General features: G+C 56.7%; 2 protein-coding genes across 3 annotated transcripts in view; one reads left to right on the top strand and one right to left on the bottom strand.

The window, feature by feature from the left end:
* Positions 1–17395, top strand: part of CDH23 (cadherin related 23) — a 194783-nt gene extending 177388 nt beyond the window's left edge. The window contains exons 40-69 of one of the 2 annotated variants that reach the window (XM_032695417.1): positions 1791–1971; positions 2832–2965; positions 3210–3419; positions 3573–3680; positions 4191–4293; positions 5128–5253; positions 5340–5543; positions 5765–6223; positions 7068–7184; positions 7678–7902; positions 7986–8155; positions 8407–8544; positions 8700–8819; positions 9250–9427; positions 10148–10359; positions 10905–11099; positions 11353–11463; positions 11619–11748; positions 11917–12180; positions 12276–12437; positions 12553–12809; positions 13044–13141; positions 13229–13349; positions 13522–13601; positions 13887–13927; positions 14228–14288; positions 14687–14816; positions 14898–15020; positions 15200–15313; positions 16234–17395. In XM_032695417.1, coding sequence (XP_032551308.1) covers positions 1791–1971; positions 2832–2965; positions 3210–3419; positions 3573–3680; positions 4191–4293; positions 5128–5253; positions 5340–5543; positions 5765–6223; positions 7068–7184; positions 7678–7902; positions 7986–8155; positions 8407–8544; positions 8700–8819; positions 9250–9427; positions 10148–10359; positions 10905–11099; positions 11353–11463; positions 11619–11748; positions 11917–12180; positions 12276–12437; positions 12553–12809; positions 13044–13141; positions 13229–13349; positions 13522–13601; positions 13887–13927; positions 14228–14288; positions 14687–14816; positions 14898–15020; positions 15200–15313; positions 16234–16560 — 4899 coding nt within the window. In that variant the 3' untranslated portion in view covers positions 16561–17395. Of the gene's footprint in view, positions 1–1790; positions 1972–2831; positions 2966–3209; positions 3420–3572; positions 3681–4190; positions 4294–5127; positions 5254–5339; positions 5544–5764; positions 6224–7067; positions 7185–7677; positions 7903–7985; positions 8156–8406; positions 8545–8699; positions 8820–9249; positions 9428–10147; positions 10360–10904; positions 11100–11352; positions 11464–11618; positions 11749–11916; positions 12181–12275; positions 12438–12552; positions 12810–13043; positions 13142–13228; positions 13350–13521; positions 13602–13886; positions 13928–14227; positions 14289–14686; positions 14817–14897; positions 15021–15199; positions 15314–16233 lie in introns of those variants that run through there. The other variant, XM_032695416.1, reaches the window with a different exon arrangement.
* Positions 17396–17643: 248 nt separating this feature from the next.
* Positions 17644–25853, bottom strand: LOC116790461 (prosaposin-like). The gene is made up of 15 exons (XM_032695429.1): positions 25755–25853; positions 21994–22118; positions 21621–21695; positions 21408–21533; positions 21009–21203; positions 20380–20523; positions 20060–20116; positions 19843–19851; positions 19619–19726; positions 19334–19420; positions 19048–19231; positions 18795–18964; positions 18636–18716; positions 18382–18489; positions 17644–18301 (listed from the first exon to the last, which is right to left on the bottom strand). The coding sequence occupies exons 1-15, from the start codon at positions 25813–25815 to the stop codon at positions 18266–18268; spliced, it is 1566 nt and encodes a 521-aa protein (XP_032551320.1). The 5' UTR covers positions 25816–25853; the 3' UTR covers positions 17644–18265.
* Between the last annotated feature and the right edge of the window lie 607 nt (positions 25854–26460).

Raw genomic sequence — 26460 nt, 5'->3', positions numbered from 1 at the left:
TGTGAGCAGTTTCACATCTCCTTCCCAGTGGCCATCAGTTGCTTTTCCCAGCTGTGGTCGGTTTGCCCAGTTGCTGTTGCCCTGCTCCCTCATGGGTGTCTCAAAGCAGGGATGTGAACAAGAGACACTTGTGGGTTAATTTGCCTGAATATTTGGCCCTGCAAAGACATAGAGAAGTCCCCGGAACTCCTTTTAAATTGCATTATGTTTTCTTTAGATGTCTTCTTGGTCCTTCCTCATGAAAAGACAGCAGGTAGTAAAGCATTGGTATAGCATTAATTTCTGCTTCATCTTTATCTTCTCAGGTTACTTATCTGCTTTTAAAACTCCCTTTTCACTCCTTGTAAGGAGGGAATTTAAATCCTCTAGTTTGTTTTTTGTTACTTTGCTCTATAGCTCTTTCTTTGTTTCCTGGACCACGGTGACCTGAACTTAGTGCGCTGCTCAAAGAGTGGAGAGGGCAGATGAGCAGCTCCAAAGCAAATATTTTGTGGGAATTCAATACACTGATTATTTCTGTGGCCAAAACCAAAATCTGACAGATTGTACAGCAGATGTTGTTTGTGCCCAGATTGATCTGGGGGTCTGCAGGTGGCAGAGATGGGTTAAACCTTGTTTGTGTCTTCACTCCCTTGGACCATTATCCTTCACCAGGATATCAAGCCAAGTGTTTTGTAGTCCCCCAAAAGGAGATAAATTCTTGTGTGCAAAGTTAAAAAAAAAATAGAAAAACTGAAGGGGAGATACCGGTGTGGGAGATTTCCATGGATAAGATTTGTCCCCACAAGCTCTGGTCCATGCTTGGGCAAATGGGAAGCCCTCAGATTTGGGCCTCTGATACTGTCCCGGCCCAGGAAAGCTGCAGCAGAGACAGACATGGGGTTTAACTGCTGGCATGATGCAAGTGAAGGCAGAACTTCCCCTGCACTTGGCTCAAGCGGAGACATGGATTTGGAAACCCCCTCAGCAACAATCACTGCAGCCAGAAGGATAGGAAACACCCTCCCTACATGGCCCAGGGAGTTTGTGCCAGCACCATAAAAAAACACAGCTTTTAGGAGGAGATTTAGGAATTGTTTAAGATCCTGAGTGATGGGAAGTCCATCACCCTGATAAGGCGCGCCAGTGTTTGTTTTCTCCATTGCTAGGAAACGGAGCAGAGACTTGGATATACTCTCTGTAAAGATTAGATTTAACCGGTAACAATTGCCCATCTGATGGATTTTACTGTCCTTTAACCCAGGAGGTCAGAAAACTCTCCATTTCCAGTGTCTTTCTCATAACCACCACGAGTGGTTCTGTTGGAATAAGGATGCAACCTGCAAATTTTTTTTAAGTTTGCTTAGCATTAGGAATTAAGCCTTTCTGGAGGAAAAGGAGAGTGAAAGTGTGCAGCTGGCTGCAGAGGTCGGGTCTTTCCAAATTCGTGGCTTTGGTGGTCAAACCCTTGTCTGTGAGTTTTGTCTATCCAGCTTGGGTTTTAGGATGTGAATGTGGGCTTTTGCCTTGACTTCTCCGTTATGGTGTGTGGCCCAGAGGTTTAACAGTGTCCCCCCCCATGTGCAACTGGAGTTTCACAGTGTGACTATAGGATGGGCATGATCAGGCATAACTGTGTTTGAACCTCTGAACTGTGAGCTGGATGATTGGTGAACCCAGAGAAGCCAGAAGTACAGGAGATATTTTGCAGTGTTGCCCATCCATGGCTTCCCATGCTCACGGCCTTCAGGCTGGCCTCCCCTTCCATCCCTCTCCTCTCACAGCCCTCAGCTTCCTTGTCCTGACCGCAGGTGCTGGTGAACCTCAATGACATCAATGACAACTGTCCCACCTTCCCCCGGCCCTACGAGGGTCCCTTCGATGTCACGGAAGGGCAGCCCGGCCCACGGGTCTGGACCTTCCTGGCCCACGATGGCGACTCAGGACCCAGCGGGCAAGTGGAGTACAGCATCATCGCCGGGGACCCCCTGGGTGAGTGGGGTCACGGGGGCACAGCCTGTCCTGCTGGCTGCCCCGTGGAGGAGCCTGGCTCAGGGAGTGCGGGGCGGAAGTTTCAGAAAAGCCATCCTCCCTCCAAGCAGCTGCTTCTGTGAATTCAGCCTTTCGACACCAGGAAATCCTGTTCTGAGCAACAGGAAACTTAACCTGTTCGTGGCCGGACAGGGGGGTGGCTGGGGCTTGTGCAAGGGAGGGGGGAAATCTGCTAAACAATGAAGGCAAAAAAAAATAAATCGAAAGGGCAAAGAAACAAACCACAGGAAGAGAAACCTCACCCCTGTGGAGTTTGCAGGGCATTTGAGCACGGAGTTGCCCTGCATCCTGTAGCTCCACCAGCACCCTGGGGCAGGTGGCAGTGGAGCAGTGGGCATCCCAAACCATGGGGACATGGAGCTGTTCCTCTGTGAAGGGGTTGATGACTTCAGTCCAGGGAATCTGGAAGGCAGAGCCCAGCTGACCCCACTGCAAAGCTTTTCCAGAATGGTGACGACATGGCCCCCTGGCCTGTGGGGAGCCTGGGCTGCATGGCCCACCTTGCTCTGGCCATCACAGGACATGGAGGGGCTGTTGACATCTTCAGAAAGGCCCAGAAAAGGGGCACAGGCACCCCTTTTTTCGGCATTCACCCCCTCCCCTGCTCCTGCTGGTACCTAGGGGTACAGTAGCACAGTCCCAAGCTGCCACAGTCCTCCCATATGTGCAATAGTGGGGCATGGATTTGTCCCCAAACCTGCTGTGGTTCCTGTGTCCCAGCTCCCAGACAAGCCATTCCCTTGGGGAGCCAGGCCATTTGCAGGGACATGGCACAAGTAAGGCCCCGCTGTCTCCGGCAGGGGAATTTGTCATCTCCCCAGTGGAAGGAGAGTTGCGGGTGCGGAAGGATGCGGAGCTGGACCGTGAGAACATCCCCTTCTATAACCTCACCATCGCTGCCCGGGACCGGGGGGTGCCTCCCCTCAGCTCCACAGTGAGTCCCCTGGGGTGGCACCAGGAGCTGTGGGGTGTCGTCCCCCCCTCCCAGATCCTTCCCTCTGGTCTCTGTCTTCGTTCTCCTCTCCTCCTCCTCCTTCCCCTTGTCCCTGGGGCTTCCCTCCCCCAGGCTGTACTGGGCTGAGTGGGGAAGCCCACCTCCTGCCGGGGGGGGTGCAAGGAAAGGATGGGAGGGGACAGAAATAAGTGCCAAATGCCTTCCCTGCTTCTCCCCCTGGCAGATCCTGGTGGGCGTCCGTGTGCTGGACATCAACGACAACGACCCTGTGCTCCTCAACCTCCCGATGAACATCACCCTCAGCGAGAACGCCCCCGTCTCCAGCTTTGTCACCCGCGTCCTCGCCCGGGACGCGGACAAGGGGCCAAACGCCCTCCTGACCTTCGACATCACCGCAGGCAACACCGAGAACGCCTTCTACATCAACAGCACCGTACGCCCCGGGGGGGTGGGATGGTGGGCAGCCCTGGCCCCAGAGCCCCACCTTCCCTGGGCACCCGTGGGATCCGTGTCCTGGCAGGAGGTGCCCTAAGGGAAGCATTCCTCACATGCCTTGCACCCGTTCTCTCCCTTTCTTTTCTGGTAGAGTGGCGTTGTCTATGTAAACCGCCCGCTGGACAGGGAGAGGGTGGCAGAGTACAGACTGACCATCACGGTGAAGGACAACCCCGAGAACATCCGCAATGCCAGGCGGGTAATTATGGACACTGCCGGGACCTCCAGTGGTGGCTGAGAGGGGAAAGGGGTTCCTGTCATGGCTAAAAACAGACAGTGCCTTTACCCACAGCGTTTCCAATAGCAACCAGCCCCAGAAAGCATCTGGGCGTCACAAGGAGGGGACTTAAATGCCACCCTCAGCAGAGAACAGGACTAGTAGGATTTAGGGCAAGCCCAAGACCACATGTTGACTCCATGCAACTGCAGTAGATGTCATGGAAGGCAGGACAAAGATGGGCTGGAGAGCTGGACAACCACAAGGATACCAGGGCATCCTTTGGCTCTGCTGTGATGTCTCAGACATCACCCTTTGGGGTGCAGGCTGGATGGATGCCCAGCCCAATGAGGGTCCCTGCATGCCCTTGAGGGTGGTCCAGGGAGCACAGCATCACGATCACACAGCTTTGACTGGAAGTGGGACAGGGGGAAGGTGAGCTTAAGGAAAGGACGTGACGGTCATCGCCCTCTTGTCTCAATTGTCCTTTAGGATTTTGACTTGCTAGTCATTTCCATAGCAGATGAGAATGACAACCGCCCCCTCTTCACCCAGAGCTCCTACCAGGCTGAGGTGATGGAGAACTCACCCTCAGGTAGGTCTCCCTTCACTCCCTTATGTGGCTCCTGGAGACTCCCTTTGGGGCTGGGTGAGGGGAGGTGTCTCCTGGCCATGGTGGAGGAGGCATAGCTCTGAGTGGGGCAAGGCTGCAGGTCGGTGGGACAGGGATGCTGAGTTTCAGGGACTCCTGCCGACTGCCCAGAGAGATCAGCCTTGAGGAGGGGCTGTGCTGCTTGTGAAAACTCTTCCTGGCACAGGTCAGAAATGGGCCCCACTGGGGAATTGCTCAGCTGCAGAGGGCAAGAGGTGCCCAGGGGCTGAAGCGAGCCCTGGGGGCAGCCTTGAGGGCACCCACCTCCCCAGCATCCATGCAGGGGATGGGCTGCCATGTCTCCATCATCTAGAGCCACCTTGCTCCAGGGGTTAGAGATAAAAGAGTCCAGCCTGTCCAGGTAGACACTTCCCAGACAAAGGGCTAGTAATACTGGGTTTTTTCTCTTTTGCCTTCCTGCCATTTAAATTGCTCCCTGCTCCAAGGCCTCAGGTATCCTGTCCCACCCTTGTGGGACATCCCAGGTGAATGGTTGGTGTGCCTCCAGGTGGCACCCTCGGCAGCAGGGTGCTGGTGCTGCCCTATCTGATGGATGTGTCTGTCTGTTTGTTTTTAGTTGGATGTCCCACCGCCTCTCCTGGGCTCACGAGTCGGTCTGCAAGGCTGCAGCAGCTCCCCCCCGCTGCCTTATACCCCACAAGGCCCCGCTCTGTCACCTCCTCCATCCATTCATTGCTGTCCCTCATGTGTCACCAGGGTGGGAGGAGGGCTCAGCAGGGGTTTGCCACCCACCCTAATGCTTATCATCCCATCCAGGGACTCTGGTCACGATGCTCAGTGGACCTATCCTAGCTCTGGATGCTGACCAGGGCAGCAACGCTGTGGTGACCTACCAGCTCCTGAAGTCATCCCTGGATGTCTTTATTATTGACAGCAAGACAGGTGGGGTGGCTCAGCTGGTCCCTAGCCCTAGCCCAGGGCCACCAGGCACCCGTGGGGTCTGTCACCAGGCTTTTCCCCTTCTCTAGGTGTTGTTTCAGTGAAGGCTGGTGCTGTGATAGACCGAGAGGCTTTGCTGGACCCTCACCTGGAGTTCACACTGGTGGCTCGTGACGTGGGGGGGCTGAACAGCACTGCCAGCCTGGCAGTGACCATCCTGGATGACAATGACAACCGCCCTGTCTTCCAGCCAGCATTCATCACAGCGCGACTGTTGGAAAACAGCCCCCCAGGTCAGGGCTGGGTGTGAGGGTGGGCGATGGGGAGACCTGGGTGTCCCCCTGGGACTGTGAAGATCCAGCTCCCAGTGTCACGGTTGACCAGGACGGGGTTGAAGGGAAAATCTGGGAATTGGGGCTGGCCACGTTGCTTGATGGTATTTGCCTTGGGGTCAAGGGCTTGTTACTGCTGCCCTCCAGCCCTCGCTTGAGAGGGCTGTGTCCCACCTTTCTAGGCTTCTCCGTCCTCCAGGTGACAGCCACGGATGCTGACAGTGGCCTCAACCAACAGCTGGATTACCGGATTGAGAGTGGTGGCCAGGACAGGTTCCTGATTGATGCCACCACGGGGGTGATCCGTGTGGCCCACACCACCATCGACCGGGAGGAGCGGGATTCCTACCGGCTGGCGGTGGTGGCCGTGGACCAGGGCACGCCGGCGCTCTCGGGCACCGCCACCGTCAGCATCGTCATCGACGACATCAACGACTGCCGGCCCGAGTTCATCAACCCCGTCCAGACGGTCAGCGTGCCCGAGTCAGCTGCCCCTGGCACCGTGGTGGCCCAGGTGACTGCCGTCGACCGGGATTTGCACCCTCGCCTGGAATACTACCTGCTGGAGATCGTGGCCCGCGACGACACGGACGCGCTGGTCCCTGAACAGCAAGGAGCGTTCACGGTGGATTTTAGGACAGGTAGGAGAGCGGGAAGGGCAGCACAGGCAGTGTGGACCCCTCTCCTTGTTTCTGCTTCTGCTGCTTCTTCTTCTTCTTCTCTGCCTGGAGGTAGGTGTCCAAGGCATGGGGAGATGATGCACCTCTCCTGCCTCTCTGCTGTCCTCCTCCAGCTGTCCTGTCTCACCCTGCCCTGTCTTCTCTTCCCTGACTGACTGACTTAATTAACCCTTTTCTTTCTTTTCCGGCTCTCAGCCTAGCAGGTTTGTCTCTGTGTCTGTGCTCATTTGTGTCTCTGTGCCATCCATCTCCCTCCATCTCAGCCACCTCCACTGGCAGCCCCACTGCGGGCCAGGGGCTGCTCAGCCTTGGCAGACTGGACATGAACACCCTCAGTGGGGGAGCAGGAGGGTCACTCTGGGGTAGGAGGTGGGCTCTACTTTTGGGGAATAAGAGCCAGGAGCACCCCACATCTGGAAAGAAAAATGCCCTTGTTGGAAAGGATACAGAACCAGGTTGTTAAAGATGCTGAGCTGAGGTGGATGGGGTTGTATAGGGAAGCAGCAGCAGTTGCTCCCAAACCCCTCTTGGATGCACAACCCAAACCCTTACCTGACTGAGGCCGTGTGAGAACCTGTTGGCTGGGCAGAGCAGAGGAGACAGGAAGGCAGAAGGTGGAGAGCAGGGGGAGAGAAGTTGTCTCCTGTAGCTATCAAGTGTTTTTCCCACTTAGCCTTTGGAGAGGAAGGAGAACAAGTGCAGCTCAGGGTGCAGCAGTTGGTTGGTACACACTGCCCTGCCGAGGGTCCTCGGGGCAGGGGGGCACAGGCACAGCCTGTGACATCCATCTTTTTGGGGTTCCCAGGAGCTGTGAAGGTCAAAACTCCCCTCAACCGTGAACTAGTGGCCTCCTACGAGGTCACCATCTCTGTCCACGACAATGCCAGCGAAGTCATCGACCACTCAGTCAGTGTGCCCAATGGTAAGTGGGGGGACAGGGCTGGCAGCTACCAGGGGCCCTTCCCAGGCACCAGTGCAGCTTCTGTGTAGTCAGCAGCTCTCCCACCTCCCTCTCCATCCTGATCAGTGACAATTCCAGAGGGAGTAATCCCATAAGGTTCCGGTTCTACCCTGAGTGCTCCTTTAGAGAATGTCCCAGACATCCCAGGGCTGCACTGGGAATGGAGAGGACCGTTTGCCCATAACTGTAATATGGGAGACACTCATTTCTTCATTACCATCCCCACCATGTCTTGCCACCCTGCTCCTGGTAAATTCTGTGTGAGAAGACACACACAGACCAAAGTGTAGTGACTTTGGGGAATATTGCAATTTTTCGTGATGAACGAGCACCACTTGGCTCTCCTGGAGTTTTACACTTCTGGCTTTACACCCTCCTTCCTCCCATCCTTCCTTCCCTTCTCTTTCTGACTCGTTCTCTCTCTCTCCCTCTGTGGTCTCCACCATGGCCACAGCCAAGCTGACAATCAACATCTTGGATGTCAATGACAACACACCCCGCTTCCGCCCCTTTGGGGTCACCTATTTCACCGAGAGGATCCTGGAGGGAGCCACGCAGGGCACCACGCTCATCTCCATCTCAGCAGTGGACCCAGACAAAGGTGCCAATGGGCAGATCACCTACGAGCTGCTGAACCTCTCTCCAGACGGTTATGCCTGTCTCGAAGACCAGTCAGCAGGTCGGTGGCCTGGAGAGGTGGGAGTCTGGGGCAGGGTGGTGACTTTGGGCAGGTTTCTCATTTCAAGGTCTGCCCTCCTCCAGGGAAGGTCGTGGCCAACAGGACGGTGGACTATGAGGAGGTGCAGTGGCTGAACTTCACCGTCCGAGCTTCCGACAACGGCTCTCCCCGCAGATCCGCTGAGATCCCTGTGTACCTCCAGATTGTGGACATCAATGACAACAACCCTATTTTCAGTCAGCTATCCTACCAGGTGAGCTGGGCTCCCCTATTAAACTCCATGTGGGGCTGGGCAGTGATTACCAGGTGAGGTTTTCCAGGGACACCTTCTCTTCCCTCTGTGCTTGGACCATTTGAAGAAGATAGTCAGCCCAGCAGTGCTCTCTGTGTGAACAGCTTGCTCTGGGTCTGGCACCCTTGGATGCCACCCTACACCCTTGGCTACTGCCCACTAAAAGAGCACATGATGAACCAATCAGTCCTGCCTGCTTCCTTTGCTTGCAGAAAGCTGTCTTTGAGGATGTGCCACTGGGAACGGTCATTCTGACAATCAAGGCCACTGATGCGGATTCTGGGCAGTTTGCTCTCATCCAGTACAGCCTGGGGGATGGAGAGGGCAAGTTTGGGATAAATCCCAACACGGTAAGGAGCCAGCCAAGGCTGGAACAGAGTGGGGAAAGGGAGGGGAGGCTGAAATGGTCCCAACTTGTGCCTTTCTCCCACACCTCACCTTCTGCCCCTTCTCGAGTACCAGCTCTGCCAGACGAGGTCCACCTGAAGGTCTCTGTGTGCTGCAGGGTGACATCTACATCCTGTCAGCCCTGGACCGGGAGAAGAAGGATCACTACACACTGACAGCTGTGGCCAGGGACAACCCTGGGGATGTCTCCAGTAACCGCCGGGAGAACTCTGTGCAGGTAGGACTCTCCTCCTCCCACCACCCTTCATATGGTGGTACTAGCAAGAAGGTGATAAAGCTGCAGCTTTTTTCCTCAGTGGCTGGCCTCAGGAGGAATTAGGCAGAAGGAAGAGCAGATAACTCCAGGGGCTGTGGCATGGGTGGTGCAGGGCACTTTGTGCCACAGGGGACAGCAGGAGGGGACGGAGCAGGAGGGGCAGGGGAGGGTGACACTATTGTCTACAAGTGCTCCAGCATGAATGGGGGCCCCAGCCATGGCAGCGCCCATTGTTGGAGGCAGGAATTCAGCCAGCAGAGTTAAACAAACGGCAGGAAGGGCACCGTGCTCCGGCAGCAGAGCTGTGAATTACAGCAGGGGTATGGCCCCTGGGGGCTGCCCAGCCTTCTCCAGCCCCTCACCTCACCCTGCTGGCTGTGCTTTGTCAAAGGTGCTGATCACAGTCCTGGACATCAACGACGTCAGGCCCCAGTTCAGCAAGAGCCACTTCAGCACCAGTGTCTACGAGAACGAGCCGGCGGGGACGTCGGTGATCACCATGACTGCCACCGACCTGGACGAAGGAGACAGCGGCGTGGTGACCTACAGCATTGAGGGTCCTGGAGCAGGTAGGTGCAGGGGACAGGGAGCTCTTCCCCAGGGAGGAGGGTTGCGATGAGGGAGGAGACACAGGCGTCAAGCCTACACCCCATCTCCTGCAGCTGGTTGGGAGCAACATTCCACACACACTCTGGGAGCAATACTGAAAGCGTGAGGCTGTCGCTCCTGCTCCACAGTTCCTCATGGTGTGGGATGTTATGACTTTGCTTGCCTTATCCTGCAGCTCGGCCTTAGCTTATCCTTGTCTCCCCCACCCCAGCAAGACTTGCTATGTACACAAGTGTGTCTTGGAGCAAACTCACTGCCTGCTTTAGATGAGGGCTAGGAAGGCTAGGAGGTGTGGGTGGATAGTGATAGTGCCTGAAATCCTATATCTGCACACTGAGAAATTATAGAAATCAGGCAAAAGCCAGCATAAGGGTAGAGGGGAATGGCAGAACATCCATTTTCCTGAGACCCATGGACTCCTCTGGCTCCACTGTCCCAGCCTGGGCAGGAGTGAAACACAGACAGGGGTGACCAGGGAGTAGGGCCGAGAGACAAGGATGTGTCAGTGGGCAGGGATGCTCTGAAAACCCTGAGACACCCCTGGCTGCGCTCTTCTCCATCACTCCTTGACAGGGATTTCCCACTAGTGAGGGGTGTACTTCAGCTGCTGCACTCATTTCTAATAATTTATGTGGTGCCAAGTGTCCTGAGCCAGAGATGTGGGGTTTTTCTGCCCCTAGAGGCTTTCAAGATCAATAAAGACTCCGGGCTTGTCACATCCCGGCGGCGCCTGCAGTCCTATGAGCGGTTCAACCTGACTGTGGTAGCCACAGACAAGGGGCACCCCCCTCTCTGGGGGACGACCATGCTTCACATCGAGGTCATCGACATCAACGACAACCGCCCTGTCTTCGTCCGCCCACCCAACGGCACCATCCTGCACATCAAGGAGGTAAATCCCTTGAGAGGGAGCAGGGTCATGGCATGTTGAGACTGGCTAGGGGCACTCCTGCTGGTCGGCAGCAAAATCCAATCTCCCATTTCCACTGGGGATGGAACAAGACCTTGATTTAACATGTGGCAAGAAGGTTTGGGTCGTGGGGCTGGACGTTCGAAAACAGCCTCTCTCCATACGTGTGAATGGGGATGCTGAGACAGTTTTGGGGAACAGAAACCCCAGCAGCACTCAAAATAAGTGAACAGTCAGCCACTGCGTGCGGAGCCTGTTTATAAACATGGTTTGAAAATGCTGACATTTAAGATGTTTCTCCTTTCTGGGAAGCCGAGCTTGACTCAGCCGGTCCCCAGTCCGTGCACGGAGCACCCACCCCACGGAAGGGAATCACAGCTCCATGTCTCCAGCCCCCACCTGGGCTTTGGGTAGTGGGAGCTTGCTGACCTCCAAACCCAAGGGGTTTTGGACCAAGGGGATTTGGAGGGGTGGGGGGGAGCAGGGGGCTCACATGCAATGCTGAAGGACTGTGTGTGTGCAAGCAGGAGATCCCCCTGCGGTCCAACGTCTACGAGGTCTATGCCACGGACAAAGATGAGGGTCTCAACGGAGTGGTGCTCTACAACCTGCTGAAAACCGGGGCAGGGAACAAAGACTGGGAGTATTTCAGCATCGACTCGGCCAGCGGGCTGATCCAGACGGCCATGCGGCTGGACCGGGAGAAGCAGGCAGTGTACAACGTGAGCCAGGCAGGGTGGCCGGGGCAGTCCTTGAGACTGTGGGTCCAGTGTGGGGCTGGTGGGATGCAGGTGATGTGGTGGGAATGGGGTCAGCTGCCACAGTTGTGAGGATATCACACCTTAGCAGGAACTGGGTGGTCATCATGTGCCATCGGGGAGTTGCATCCTGGTGGGCCAGCTCCCAATTCCCTGTTGAATCCCCTCAATATCCCAGGCCAAAGGCCCAGGATGGCCCTTTTGCCTCTCTCCCCAGCTGATCATCGTGGCCTGTGACCAGGGCCAGCCACCCTATGAGACCATGCAGCCCCTCCAGGTCGCGCTCGATGACATCGATGACAACGAGCCCGTATTCCTCAGGCCGCCCGTAAGGCACTAGGATGAAGGGGGTGGGACACAGGGGATACAGGGAGCAAGCACAGCTGGGTGTCACCATGGTGGGGAGCGCGATGGGATTTGTCTGCTTTTATTTAAAGCAACCTCAGTGCTCACAACATTTCTTTCTCTCGGGCGCTCTGGCAGAGGGACAGTCCCCAGTACCAGGCACTCTCCGTCCCAGAGCACTCGCGGCCGGGCACCGTGGTGGGGAACGTCACTGGGGCAGTGGACGCGGATGAGGGCTCCAATGCCATCGTCTACTACTTCATAGCAGGTGGGTGCTGAGATGGCAGCTCTGTGCCCCCCTGCACACCCCTCACCGAGGGTCTCCATTACTCCCATCATCTCCTTGCTGCCTCTCTGCCCTAGTCAATGGGCAAGGTGGCATTTTGGAAATGCCAAGCCCAAAGGGGACTTACTGGGGACCCCTTTCTACACTCAGCTGGGAATCAGGAGAGCAACTTCCAGCTGAGCCGAGAGGGGAAGCTGAAGGTCTTGAGAGACCTGGACCGAGAGAAGGAGCCATACTACTCCATCATTGTCAAAGCATCCAGCCAGAGGAACTGGTCCCCTCCCCGGGGCCAGCGGGCAGGCAGAGCCCAGCTCTGGGACCTCAGCGGCGACCTGACCCTTCAGGAGGTGCGGATCTTCCTGGACGACATCAATGACCAGTCCCCCCAGTTCACCAAGTCGGAGTACACGGCGGGTAAGGGGTGCCAGGGGCTGGGGGGGCACCAGCAGGGTGGTGGGGCAGTGAGAGCCAGCTTGGCCCCAGGTCCCTTTCCCATCTCTCTCTCAAAGGGGTTGCCACCGATGCCAAGGTGGGGTCAGAGCTGATCAGAGTGGTCGCCGTGGACGCCGACGTGGGCAATAACAGCCTGGTCCTGTACAACATCCTGGGTATCCGCTACATCAAGCAGCACTCCAATGACTCCGAGGAGGTGGCCAACATCTTCAGCATCGGTGAGTACCCTGCATGCCCCTGGAGCACAGGGCCTTGGCCACAGACATCTCTATGGCCAAAGATGTCCCCATGGCCAGATCACTAATCCCGGGCTTGTGACCATCCATCCCGCAGGAACCCTTGACGGGATCCTGCGAACTTTCGACCTCTTCACGGCCTACAACCCTGGCTACTTTGTGGTGGACATCATGGCCTCTGACCTGGTGGGCCACAATGACACTGCCATTGTGGGGATTTACATCCTGCGGGATGACCAGCGGGTCAAAATCATCATCAACGAGATCCCCGACAAAGTCAGGCAGTTTGAGGAGGAGTTCATCAGCCTGCTCTCCAACATCACGGGCGCCATCGTCAACACGGATGACGTGCAGGTAACCGTCCACCTTGGAGGCTGCTTTGAGGGGTTGGTAACTCCCTTCCAGATGCTGCTTGGGAGGTCTCCTGTGTGAGAGTCCTGTCTGTAAGCCATAGACACCCCTGAGCTCTGAAGGTGATGGATTGGATCCAAGGGGTCCAGACTGATGCTTTTGAGGGTCTCCTACCACCTTGAGCAACCTCGGGAGGACTCCTCTCCCACACTTGCAGACCTTGTTGTGTCTCCCCAGTTCCACGTTGACAAGAAAGGTCGGGTGAACTTCGCACAGACGGAGCTGCTGATCCACGTGGTGAACAGGGAGACCAACCGCATCCTGGACGTGGAGCGGTACGTCCCCTGGCCCACCACCCACCCCATGGGGCCTCAGGGACCCTCATTAATGTCAAGATGCCCAAGCAACCCTTCTCTTCCCAGGGTTATTCAGATGATAGACGAGAACAAGGAGCAGTTGAGGAATCTCTTCAGGAACTACAACGTGCTGGACGTGCAGCCTGCCATCACTGCCCGGGCGCCAGATGATCTCTCAGCTCTGCAGGTAATGGCCCAGCTTGGGCTGGAGATGCTTCTCACAGGTGGGGCCACGTCCCTTCTGATGGGGACTGGTCATGGACTGGAGAGATGTTTCACCCTCATAATTTCGAGTGCGTGCCCACCACCGGGTGCTGGCTCCATACTGGAGGTTTCCACCACCCCTCTGTCTCTCCCAGATGGCAATCATCGTGCTGGCCGTCCTGCTCTTCCTGGCTGCCATGCTCTTCATCCTCATGAACTGGTACTACAGGACAGTGTGAGTAACTCCCAAGCTCTGCCCCACCAGCTGCAATGTCCCTGTGGGCTAGGGACCTGCGTGGCTGCTCCCAGCCCTGGAAATGCCAGTAAGAAAAGGAGGGCATCAGCTTCCCAACACCTCTTCTTCCAAAATATATCATTTTAATGCTGACAGCACCTCTCCCCTTCATGCTTACCAGCCTTATAGTATCCCTGTGTGAAGGGTTATTGCAAGTCTGTGTGTCACTCTCCTTTTCAGCATCTTCCTTATTTTCCGTCCTGATTCGCTGTGTTTCTTTTGCAGGCACAAAAGGAAACTGAAAGCCATAGTGGCTGGCTCCACCGGTGAGCAGCGTTTGGGGTGTCCCAGCTGCATGAGAGAGGGGGTGCCTGGAGAGCACAGAGGGGGAACACAGGGAGAGCGGGGGATGCATCAGCAGTGATCCTGCCCAGCGAGGCGTGATGGTGGGAAGCTTTTCCCAGCATCCAGGCTTTGCATTATCAGCCACATCCCTGAGTGTTTCTCACACCACTGGTGCCTTTTTGATTGCACAGTTTCCCTCCCTGGTAAAGAAGTGTCACACTGTGATTTGCTGCCCAGCCCACTGACGGGCTGTGCTGTAACCGCCGTCCCTGCCTTTGCAGGAAACAGAGGTTTCATGGACATCATGGACATGCCAAACACTAACAAGTACTCCTTTGATGGGTGAGTGCTTCCCTTCCTCTCTAATGGACAACCTCCTGGGGTTGCTGACTGCTCCCAAGAGCAGCCAGAGGCATTTGGAGGTGGAGACGTGATGTCCCGCTGCTCTGCTCTGTGCGGAGTGCAGCTCTGGCCCTGGGGCACGTGCTTGTCTTAAGAGCTTTCAATGCAAAAAAAGCTTGTACTTTCTCCTGTGACTCCATCTCTGCCAATCCTGGCCAGGTTTGGGGCAAGCAGAGACGATGAGCAGGTGCTGGCACACATCTGGATCCAGAGCAGCCGAATTCCTACCTGTGCAGGGCAGGAGGAGGCAGCACAACCTCAGCATCTGGGCTCTGGGTGGGGTTAGGGATACTGCTGCTCTTTGCCTGCGCTGATGGCTGTTCCTCTCCTCTGAGCAGGGCCAACCCAGTGTGGCTGGACCCCTTCTGCAGGAACATGGAGCTGGCGGCACAGGCGGAGCACGAGGACGACCTGCCCGAGAACCTGAGCGAGATCACGGACCTCTGGAACAGCCCTGCCCGCACCCACGTGAGACACAGCCCCCTCCAGGACACATATCCCCACACCTGTCACCTGTGCCACCTCCTCAGCTGCTCTCTCCTCCTGCAGGGGACCTTCGGGAGAGAGCCTTCGGCAGCCAAGCCCGAGGACGACCGCTACCTGCGTGCAGCCATCCAGGAGTACGACAACATTGCCAAGCTGGGGCAGATCATGCGGGAGGGACCCATCAAGGTGAGTGTTGGGTGCAGGCATCCCCCACCGAGGGGTCTTCTCCTACTGCTACACCTTCCAGGTTCGCAGCGGCGGTGCCCGAGGGTGATGTCGCTCCAAAAACTGCTGGCATGAGGCCAGCCTCCCTCCCATCAAACTGTGTCCCCTGGGTAACCCCCCATCTCTCCCCCTCCACCCAGGGCACTCTCCTGAAGGTGGTCCTGGATGATTACATGCGCTTGAAAAAGCTCTTTGCCCAGCGGATGGTGCATAAGGCCACCTCCAGTCAGGGGGACCGCTCCTCGGTCTCGGAGGTAGAGGGGTGTGCGTGGGCATGGGGAGGTGCTTGCTGTGCCCTCTGGGATGCAGTGTGTCTTCCTGGTCCCACAGGCTGCAGTCACTCCATGTGGCGTCGATCCCCAGTGGTCCCCCCATTCTCTGCTTGGCCAAAATGAGCCAGATGTTGGTTTTCCACTGAGGCTGCTGGTTCCCCACAGTGCCCTGGCTCTCTTGACCCTCCGTGTTTCCTCTGAGAATCAGCAGCACCTTCTTCCCTGGTCTGTCCCTCCTGAAGGAGGACCCCTCCTCTTTGTGGGGTGACATCTGTCCATCAGCTCTTCACCCCTGCCAAGGGTGGCCAAAACTGGGGGGGAACATCTTCCTTCCCTTCTGCTCCTCTGAGCCTGTCAACCCAGCAGGTTTTTGAGGCAAAAAAGGTTGGGATGGAAGGTGGTGGTGTAGGAAGACTGGTGTGGGGAGAAGCAAGTCCTTCTGCAGCCTTCCACTCCTTCATGGAGGGCAAAACAAGGGGCAAAGAGAGCAGAGGAGAGCAGTGGGATGAGAGATGCCTTTCAACCCCTCTGCCTTCCATCATCCATGTCTTTATCCCCCTCCAGCACTTCCAACTCCTTTTCCTGTCTGCCTCCTGCCCCACCATCCTCATACAACCCAAAATCCCAACCTGGGTCCAAACTCCTCCTTGGCCACCGCGAGGGCTGCTGCAGGACACAACCCAGCTGGTGGCCAGTGCCTGGGCTGGGACATCCAGCCAAGGATTGAGGGACCCAGCTGGAGATCATCTCCTGGTGATCCTCATCACCATGCTCTGAGGGTGCTTCAGAAGAGGAGGGCCCATCCCTCCTGGGCTCCAGCATTGCAGGAGGTTTGGAGCCAGGGGATCCAGGAGCTACTCTGGCCACGGCGGTGATTCTCCCACTCCATGGCTCTTTTGCAGCTGATCCAGAAGGAGCTGGAGGAGGAGGAGGAGGAGCGCAGTCCCAGCCAGGGCAGCCTCCGCTTCCGACACAAGCAGCCGGTGGAGCTGAAGGGTCCCGACGGCATCCACGTAGTGCACGGCAGCACGGGCACGCTGCTCGCCTCCGACCTCAACAGCCTGCCCGAGGACGACCAGAAGGTGCTGGGCCGCTCGCTGGAGACTCTGACCGCTGACTGCGGGGGCTACAGCGACCACAACGCCCGCACCGAGTCGGCCAAGTCCACCCCCCTGCACAAGATGCGGGAGGTGATCATGGAGAGCCCTCTGGAGATCACTGAGTTATGACGAGAGGCGGTGGCGGCAGTGGCGGTGGTGGTGGTGCTCCTCTAGGCAAGCCGGGGCCGGCAGGGATGAAGCACAGACCAGGGGGGCCGTGGTGGGGGCCAGGGGCACCCCGAGACTGGTGCTTGGCCCCCTCTTCCCCTGCAGAAGGAGTCCAGGCTAACCGGTGCAGATCGCTCCAGCAGCCTCGGAGAGCTTGGCCCCGGGAAAGGGCTCTCAGGACCGGAATGCTTTTAATCGCCTGTCATTTATCCATGAAAGCATTAAATTTTTTTTTATTTTTCTTATTAAAACAAAGGAAAAAAAAGGTTTTTTTTTTAAAAAAAAAAAAAGGAAAAGAAAAGCTAAACGAATCCAATGAGTTCAGACGGACGGGGGGGAAGGTGCAGTAAGGACGGGGATGGTGTGCTGCCGCAGCATCCCTGGGCCCAGTCTGGGGACTGTTACATCTCGACCACGAGTGTGGAGAGAGCCAGGGCAGTGTGGGGAGAGGCCGAGTCCTTTTTGGCATTAACGTCACCTTTCTGGGAAGGAAAGACCCAAAAAATAAAATAAAAAAAAAAAATTAAAAAAAAAAAACAACAAACCGAAGACATTTCTCCATTTTGCTGGCTTTACCAAAACTTGTTGCAATGTCAAAAAAGAGAGAGACTGACAATAACTGGGGCTTCTGGATGTGGAGTGCTCGTGCGTGTCTTTTGTTGCCCTTTTCTTTCCCCCTCTCTCTTGCGTTTGGGTTTGTTCGTTCGGGGGTTTGTTTCCAGTGGTAACCTTGTGGAGAGTTTCGGGCACGGTCTGTTACGGGACTCAGAAATACACTGTCTATGGCTTTGGGTAACCTGTGTGTCGTCCTTCCTCCCCAGATCCATCACACCCAAATCCCCTTTCAAAGAGAAAACCCGCTTACCCTTAATTCACCCCTTCAGTTCATCATCTTCACGAGATGCTGTGCTGGGTGTTTCTGTGCCCTGGATTTTAGGGTAAGCATTAAATGTCCTCTGGGTTTACCCACACCCCCAGCACAGAAAGGAAGGAGACAACCAGCCAGGCTCACGGGAAGAGTTTATTTGTGATGAGATGCTCCCGTGCATGCTCAGGACCAGGCACTGCAGGCGTGCCCCCACTATGGTGGGGAGGGACGAGCCAGCACCCCGCTGCCCCTCACCACCACAGCTGGGCCAGCACAGAACCCCCCACGGGAATGGGTGCGTGGAAGCAAATCTTTGCACCCAAACTCACTCATTTCATGTTCAGGAGATACTTAGTATATATGATATATACAATATGTTTATATATTAAGTATCCCCAGATCTGTGGCATGAGGCTGCTGCTGGCCTGGAGCAAGGGGCCTGCGTTTGGGCAGCAGAACCCAGTGCAGCCCACACGAACGGCTCCACATTGCAGGATCTGGTTCAGGGTGGGATGGGGCTGGGGATAGAGGTGGGGATGGGGATAGGATTGGAGATGGGGATTTTTACACCCTGAGAGACATCAAGGGTGAATCCCCAATCCTGAAAATACTAACGAGTCCCTTAACCTGATTTGGAAATCCAAGCCCCGGGGTGGAAAAGGAAGTGGCAGAGGCAGCTGGGGTTCCCCACAGCCCTCCTGCCATTGCCCTCCATGGGTGCAGGCACGTCCCAGGGGAGGGGAGCCAGGATCCTGAACCAAACGGCAGAGGGAGTCCAGCCAGCTGGGGAGATGGCTCCTAGTTCCATATGTGACGCCGGCAGTGTGCGACGGCCTGTGGGAGAGATGGGGAGGGAGGGAAGTGGGATGCAGGGACCCCCCAGCCAGCAGAGTGGGGACACGACTGACACTTACATTGCACTCGACTGCCGTGGCCATGTTCTTGCACCAGTAGTGTGGGCCCCAGGCACAGGGGTCCGAGCCCAGGAGATCGTCCTTGCGTGAGTCGCACGCTCGGATTTTCTGCATTGCAAAGGAAAAGGGTGAGAGGGAGAAGAAAAAACCTCCATGAGCACCCTCTGACCACCCCCTGCCCCTCTCCCATACCCCGAGGTTGGACAAAAGGTGCCCATCTTGGTCTGTGCTACCCCAGGGATGAGGACACTTACAGTGCAGACGAAGGTGGGGTCCATCATCTGCACGAAGAGCCGCACGGCCGCGGGCTCGTACTGCAGTATGAGCGCTTCACACTGGGGAGGAGAGAGGGGGTGAGCCCGGGGGGGTGTCAGGTGGTCCCTGCCAGGCAGGGTGTGCCCCCCTCAGCTCACCTTGCTGGTGAGGGGCATGGGCAGCATCTCACAACCCTTCTCCAGCACGTTGCCCAGCTCCTCCAGCGTCTCGTTCTTCAGCAGCTCGTTGTCAAAGTAGGTGATGATGATCTGGCAGACGTTGCAGAAGGCACCCGCGCTCACCGCCAGCTGCTCCAGCGGGGCAGCCCCTGGAGGACACGGAGCATCAGCACCCACCTTGTTCCCCAGGGTGGGAGTGGGGTCTGGGTGCCAGCCGGGTCCCCCAGCTCACCCGGGAGGGTGTCCCCGCCACGGGGGCAGCAGTGCAGCATGGTGCACACGGCGGCTGGGTCGGTGGCCTCCAGCAGCATGATCACCACGGCTTTGCCATAGGAGTTGACGAAGTCCTTGCACTGCCCGATGACGCCGTGGGGCAGCATGTAGCACACCTTTTCAATGTCATTCACCAGTTGCTCCTGCCGGGACAAGGCAGAAGAGGGAAACCCCCACTCCTCACTGCCCTTTACCCCCCCCCCGTCTCAGCCCTCCTGCCCTCGGAGCGCAGCAGTGGGACTCACCTCCGTCATGTTGTTCTCCAGGAGGCTCTCGGCTGTCCTCACAGTGAACTGGCACACCTCACACAGCGGAGTGTTCCCCACCCTGTCCTGTCGGGACAAGGTGGTGGGATGCATGCCAAGCCCCCTCAGAGCCACCCTCATCTTATTCTGCCATTAACCCCCATGTAAGATGTTCCCCGCCTCGGAAAAATGGAGATGCTTGAGGAAATAAAATGCAAAATAAGGTTCCCCCTTCACAGTGTTTAGATTTTAAGGAGTGTGGCAGAGTTGGGGCACCCCACTTACCCCCAGCATGCTCAGAACCTGTGTCACCTTCTCTGTGAGCAGCGTGTGGAGGGGCAGTGCCGAGGTGGAGGCACAGAGTCCCAGCTGGCCACACAGCTCCATCGGGTCCTGGGGAGGGAGACATCCCAAATCAGGTGGGCATTGCCCCCCGGGAGGGTGAGCCTGCACCCTCCACTTCCCCGTGGAGGGAGATTTCAGCCCGTTAGGGCATGGGTCTCACTTACCTCAGCCTGCTGCCGGTGGAGGGGCCAGAAAATGGCAAGAAAAAATGAAAATAAAGAAGAATTATGGTGGTCGCAAGCCAGAGAGAAGGGGGGTGAGATATTTTAAAGTTTGTGGGAGTTTAACTTAAAAAAGGGAGCATTTGCTGATGAGCCCCCCCACCCCTCAACCGGCACCCACTCACCCCTGGCACCCCTGGAGAGCCGCTCACCCTCTTACCAGGTACCGCAGGAGCTGCGCGGTCGTGTCCACGTACTCGGCCAGGTAGTGCTTGCACTGTGAGAGGGAGACACAGCATCAGTGCCTGAGAGAGGATACCCCAAGTGGGTAGGCATCTGCAAAAGACGCTCCCATCCTGCAGTGACATCGAGGAGGACGAGAAGGAGAAGGGGGCCCACCCCTGGAGTGTTCAAGGCCAGGTTGGATGGGACCCTGAGCAAACTGGTCTAAGTGGCAGGTGTCCCTGCCCACGGCAGGGCGGTGGAACTGGGTGGCCTTTAAGGTGACTTCCAACCCAAACCGTTGTGGGATTACCTTACCTGATGTGCCAGAGCAAGGCTCAGGCCCTCACACACCCACTCAGCACGGGCCACCAGTGTCTGGGTGAAGGCAATGTTGGACCCCAGCTCCAGCTGCACGGCCGCCACCAGCTGCAGGCAGTCCCCACACACCTCTTCCATGTCCTGCAAGATACAGGGACACATCAGTACCTTCTGAAATAAAACCAACCCCTCCCCAATGCCTGCATTTTCAGGGCTGGGATTTAAATGCTGGTTGCAATTTGGGGCAGGTTTTTGGCCAGCATCTCTCTGGTTCCCCTTGCATCCTGCAACATTCTCCAAATTGGTGAGACTCCGATCAGAAATCATTTCAGATGTGCAACAGTTTTAATTTTATTTTTTTTATCATTATTCATTAGGTGATGCTTAGGGGATTCTCACCCTTGAGCAGCATCAAGACAGTGGCACAAGTTGTCCAGGGAAACTGTGGCTGTCCCATCCCTGGAAATGTTCAAGGCCAGGTTGGATGGGGCTTGGAGCAACCTGGGCTAGTGGAAGGTGTCCCTGCCCATGGCAGGGGGTTGGAATGAGATGATCTGTAAGGTCCCTTCCAACCCAAACCGTTCCATAATTCCATGATCAGCAGCATTCTTCCTGTGCCATGGTACCTGGGCCTCCCCACGAGGCAGGTCCTGGGGATAGAGCAGGAGGGGCACGTTGACCATGAAGGGGGCGACCAGGTCAGCGAAATCCTGAGTGGGCCCTGTGGGAGCTGTTGATGGCTTCTGAAACTTCAGGGCCCCCGTGGGTTTCTCCCGGGGCTGGCACAGCCTGATGGTCCCACACACCACCTTCGGGTCCGACTGGGGGAGCAGAGGGGTGGGGGTTTGAGGCTGCATCTGCCCCATCACCCTGCTCCCCCTGCTCCATCCCTGGGTCATTTCCATCCCCATCATGTCCTTCAGAGGGTTTGTCCCAGGCTCCAAGAGCCTCCTTTGCTCTGCAAGCCCCCAAGACATCCCAAACCACTGAGAAACACAAACCCAGGGGTGTCCCCTGCCAGTTACCAGCACTTGCTTGCCCAGCTGGGCGAGGATGAGGATGCCGGTGTCCACCATCCTCTTGCACTTGACAGACCAGTCCTGGAAGGGCAGGTACTGGCATCTTTTATCCAAGAAGAGCCTCAGCTTTTCCTGCATGACAAACGGAGAGCTCAGGGCCTCAGTGATGGTGCTGGGGAAGAACAACAGCCCCCCATCCCCTTCCTGGCCATGACCCACCTCAGTGCGGTTGTCCTGCAGGATCTTGCCCACCACAGAGACGGCCACCTGGCACAGGTGACATGGAATCCCCTTCTGCTGAGAGAGAGGGGACATGTCAGGATGCTGTCACAGCACCCAGACCCACCACTTGCTCCCACGATCCCAAGCCTCCACCCCAAGAAACACCCCACCAAGGGACACTTGGGAACATCCTGGGACACCCACTGATTTTTTTGCCACTCATTCCGTGGCCGCGTTGCTGTCTGAGGGCATCAGATGCTTCTCTGGGTGCCCAGCATTGGGACGGGTAGCTGGGATTCTTCCCCCAGCTCCATGTTTTGGGGCACTTCTCCCCCACCCGCCCAGCTCCCCAGCTCCCAAGCACGGTTACCCCCAGGGCCTGGTCCCAGGCGGTGAGCTGGCAGAGCTCCAGGGCCCCACACTTGGCCGCTGTGGTCACGTCGCGGCACCAGTCCTCCGGCCGCTCGCCACACTCGTGGAGGGGGCTGGCCCCGGCTGGGGGTGGGGGAGAGGAGACTGTCAGCCCACAAGGCACCCCGAAACGCCAAACCAACCTCCCCATCTGCACCCCAGTGAGCTGAGAATTATGCTCCTCACCCTCCCGCTGTGATTCCCCCTCAGTTCCCAAAACGGTGGTGCGGTTGTTTGGTTTATAAATTATTTTTTAAGCCCAACAAAGGTCGGCTTTGCCAGGCCACTGTCTGCTGCTAGCTTTTCCAATGGGATGCCGCAGCGTCACAAGCAAAGGGAATTTGGGGCTCGTCCTCAGCCTCACGGCACCCTTTGACAGGCTGCAGAGGCGGCTGCTTATAAAAGCGGCAATAAAACCTTGAAAATTGAGCAAACCCGGGGCGCCAGCGCTCAGCCCCGCACGGCAGCTGGATAGCCACGCCACAGCTCCCGGCAGTGATTGCGCAACCCCACTTTTGGTGGGGTTTTGTTGTTTTTATTTCCTCCCGACGACAGCATTTTCTCCTGACGGCAAATCCCCGGCAGGACAGCGGCGGCATCGCCCTCCCGAGCCGCCCCGGCAGCGCGGGGCAATGGCGCAACACCGGCCGCTTAATTGTCACCTTGGTGTGTCAGGACTCATTTCTGATGGGGCGAGTGTTTGTTCCCACCGGGAACTATGCCCACCCGGGATGTGGCTGGGGAGGAGCCGGCAGAAGCCAAGCCCTTCGCTGCCTGGCTGCGCCGGGAAGCTGGGGTTGTGTGGGGAGCAGCACATGAGCAGAGGGACAGACAGACCCTGCTGCAGACTCTCTTGCAACAACCCCTCTAAACAAAGCACAACTCCACACTCTCTGAGCATTTGCATCCAGCTTTTCTGTCCCAGCCCTGGTCATGTGATCTTGCACAGCAGGAATAAAGCCAAAGGCAGAAACTGCTCCTCCAACCCACCCTGCCCTTAACAGGTTTCTCCCCCAAAAGTTGCTTTTCCTGCGTGCTGGATTCTGGCAACGCCTTGAGCTCATCCATGAGAGAGCAGCGTGAGATGCCCTGGGCCACCCTGGAAACCTCACCTTGAGTACTGTGTGCAGTTTTGGGAAACACAATATAAGAAAGATATTTAAGCCATTAGAGAGGAGGCCCCCCATTTAAGCCAAAAGAGGCCACAAGGATGGAGAAGGGCCTTCAGGGGAAGCCGTATGAGGGTACTTGGCCTGTTCAGCCTGGAGGAGACAGGGGAGACCTCATTGCAGTTACAACTTCCTCATGAGGGGAAGGGGAGGGGCAGACACTGATCTCTGCTCTGTGGAGACAGGACACCAGGGAATGGCCTGAAGATGTGTCGGGGGGGGTTGAGGTTGGATATCAGGGAAAGGTTCTTCCCCCAAAGGGTAGTTGGGCACTGAACAGGCTCCCCAGGGTAGTGGTCACAGCACCAAGGCTGGCAGAGCTCAAGGAGTGTTTGGACAATGTTCTCAGGGACATGGTGTGACTCATGGAGATGGTCCTGTGCAGGGCTGAGGGTTGGACTCGATGATCCTTGTGAGTCCCTTCCAGCTCAACATATTCTGTAATTCTGTGGAAAGTTGCTGGAGATGGAGGAGGCAGGGAGAGGGCTCCCGAGTCCCCTCCATCCCACCTACTCTCAAAAGCACTGGCACAGCTCAGCAGGTGCCGGGGGGTGGTCCAGGCCCATCAGGCTGAGGCAGCACTGGGGCAGGCGTGGGCCCCGGGGCAGGGTGAGTCCCCCCGGATTCCCACACTGCCCACACACCTCCCCAGCAGTGTGATGCTGCCCTCGCCCCATCAGCTGAGAAGGATGTATTTATTTTTTTAACCCTTGCTCTTGATCAGGGCAAACAGGAATGGCAAGTCAGCGGAAGCATTAAGGGGCAGCACCAAAACCAAGGAGAGGGGAGGCAACAACCCCACAGCTTTTTTTCTGAGCTGGCTCCACCTAACACAAGGCATCTCTCGCAGCCCCGTGTTGGAGTCCAAACCCCAGCAGAGGCATGGGGGGATTTGAGCAGTCTAAAAGACACCAGTGGCTTGGTCCTGCACTTTTCTGCCTCACAGTGACCCTCAGCTCGGCACTTACTCCTCACCCTGCTCAGGCAATAAGTGCTGAGCCAGAAAAATAATTAAGACTAATCACAGCTACCAACTGCTGAGAGCAAGGGGAACTTCCTCAGGTGGAAATGACTGCCACAGGGCAAGCAACCAGGGCAACTGGTGCCTCGTGAGCTCTCCTCCACATTTCAAAGCCGTGCTGGACCCACCTCACACTGATGGGCAGCCAGGAAGAAGGACAGTAGACAGTGCCATTTTTGGCAGAGGAGCAAGGCAGGGATGCTCTCATGCCCCTGTGGTGGTCCCAGGCCAGTTGCAACTGCCCTATTCCTGGCTGCCAGGCCCCTGGGATGGGGTGGGCTTTTCTCAGGGGGATCCAGCACCAAGCTCCAGATCCAGCAAGGCTATGCCAGCATTATGTGGAGCCTCAGAACGTGCCGGCTGAGCCGGCAGAGCCTGGTGAGCCGGTTGTGACGTAAACCCTGGGGGTGGCAGCGTGGGCCCTGGTGCCCCAGTTCCTGGCCTGGTGCACACCCTTGTTACTGCAAAAACCATAAATACACTCTTCCCAGCTCCAAAACCCTTCTTCAAGGCCTGCAGAGGCCCCTGGTCCCACAGCACCACTGTGCCGTGCAGCCAAGCCACGACCGGGTTCCAGGGCAGGTGTCACCCCAAGCATGGACATACCGAGCACAGGTGAACTTTCCTGCTCTGCCTGTTGCTGGCTGAACACCTGGACACGTCCCCCCCAACCCCGCGGGTCACGCGTGCGCAGTCACAGCTCCTCCACCACAAGGCCTGGGCAAGTCACATTGGAGGAGTCTGGTGAGTAATCAGGGTGCAGGAGGGGTTCTTCCCTCTAAAAGGTGGGGGTTTTGCCTACTACAGCAGGGCTCCACAGCTTCCTCTGAGAAATTTTCCCTGGAATAAGTGATTTGCCCTCAGGTAAGGACCTGATGTTAGAAACAGGTTTTCCCTAGCTCGTTTCCTGGGGATGGGCTGGGGGATGGCTAAGGGACAGCAGCATAGGCTTGCCTGCAGGAGGATTCACTCACAGATACCCAAGTCCCAGCAATGAGAGATCTCCAAAGGTGAGTAGGGCTGCAGCATGTCACCCATCACCCTTCCCAGAGCTGGGCAAGCCAGAGCAGAGGCAGGTTCCTGCCTCCCACTCCTTGTAAAAGGCTCCTCAGAAAACGGGCAACTTCAGGTGGTACTGCGGTCACTCTTGTGACAACCAAGTGGTTCCCCCAGCTCACACATTGGCAGCCAGGCCCCAAGACCAAGGGCAGCAGAGAGAACAGCCCCTCTCCCCCTCAGCTGCTGAAACAACCCAGCACTTGGCTTCCCTCCTTCCAGACAAAACAACAGCTCTGCCTGAATCTCAGAGAAGGGAGGGAACAGCTTTAAGGGCAAACACTCCAACACTCACATCCAGGTGGGTAGAGCAGCCCATGATGTCACCTTCCCCAGCTCTCCTCTGCCCAATTCCAACAGCATAGAGGAACAAGAAAGCACATTATGCAGCTTAGACACTACAGCTGGGAATAGTTTTGGAATTCAGAGGGGATTTCTGGGCTCTCCGAGACCTACCCCCAGGCCTGGCCTTACCTTGGTAGGAGCCCAGGCACACAGAAACGATCAGCACCCAGCCACTCCATTTGCTCTCCATGCCGTTCCTAAGATAGTCCTCAGTGGCTGGTTCCTCTCCTATGCTGCTCCCAGACTGAGGAATCTTGGAGGGGTTGGGAGAAGCAGTGAGAATCCACACCTACGCAGGGCAATTACCACACCCCTTGCCTTACACCTTGATTATAAAATCATCACCAGGCTGCAAAGAGAGGGAGGGACCAGAGGTATTCCCGGGAGGTCAAGAGTCCAGAACCTGCTGCTCAACACTAGCCTGGGCTGCAGAGGGTGGGCATGGACAGGGAAAATCATCCTGGAGCCACGGGACAGCACCACATTCCCTGTATTTAAAAGGCATTTATTTTATTTCTAACAAAGCAAGGGAGGAGGACAAAAGGGAAGCCCCATTAAGTGCAAGTCAGCAGGGAAGGCCGGTATCAAGCGAGTCCCTCGTCCTGCGCAAGGCAGGGATTGCGACACGGGGCTGTTTCCTCACACCAGGCGTTGTGTTTGTCCAGGGAAGAGCAGCAGCAATCCCAGGCAAGCCTCTTCCACCTCCCACCACGCTCAGCAGAACAGAGAGGCCTGATAGGACATGCAGCCTGCAAGGCAATGGCATCTTAATGGAAACCTGAACCCATTCAGTCCCAGATTCCCAGTGACACCTTGCGATGTGCCTTCTCTCTTG

The sequence above is a fragment of the Chiroxiphia lanceolata genome, chromosome 8, assembly GCF_009829145.1.
Source record: "Chiroxiphia lanceolata isolate bChiLan1 chromosome 8, bChiLan1.pri, whole genome shotgun sequence".
Taxonomy (NCBI): domain Eukaryota; kingdom Metazoa; phylum Chordata; class Aves; order Passeriformes; family Pipridae; genus Chiroxiphia; species Chiroxiphia lanceolata.
This window is presented reverse-complemented; position numbering and strand designations above follow the sequence as displayed.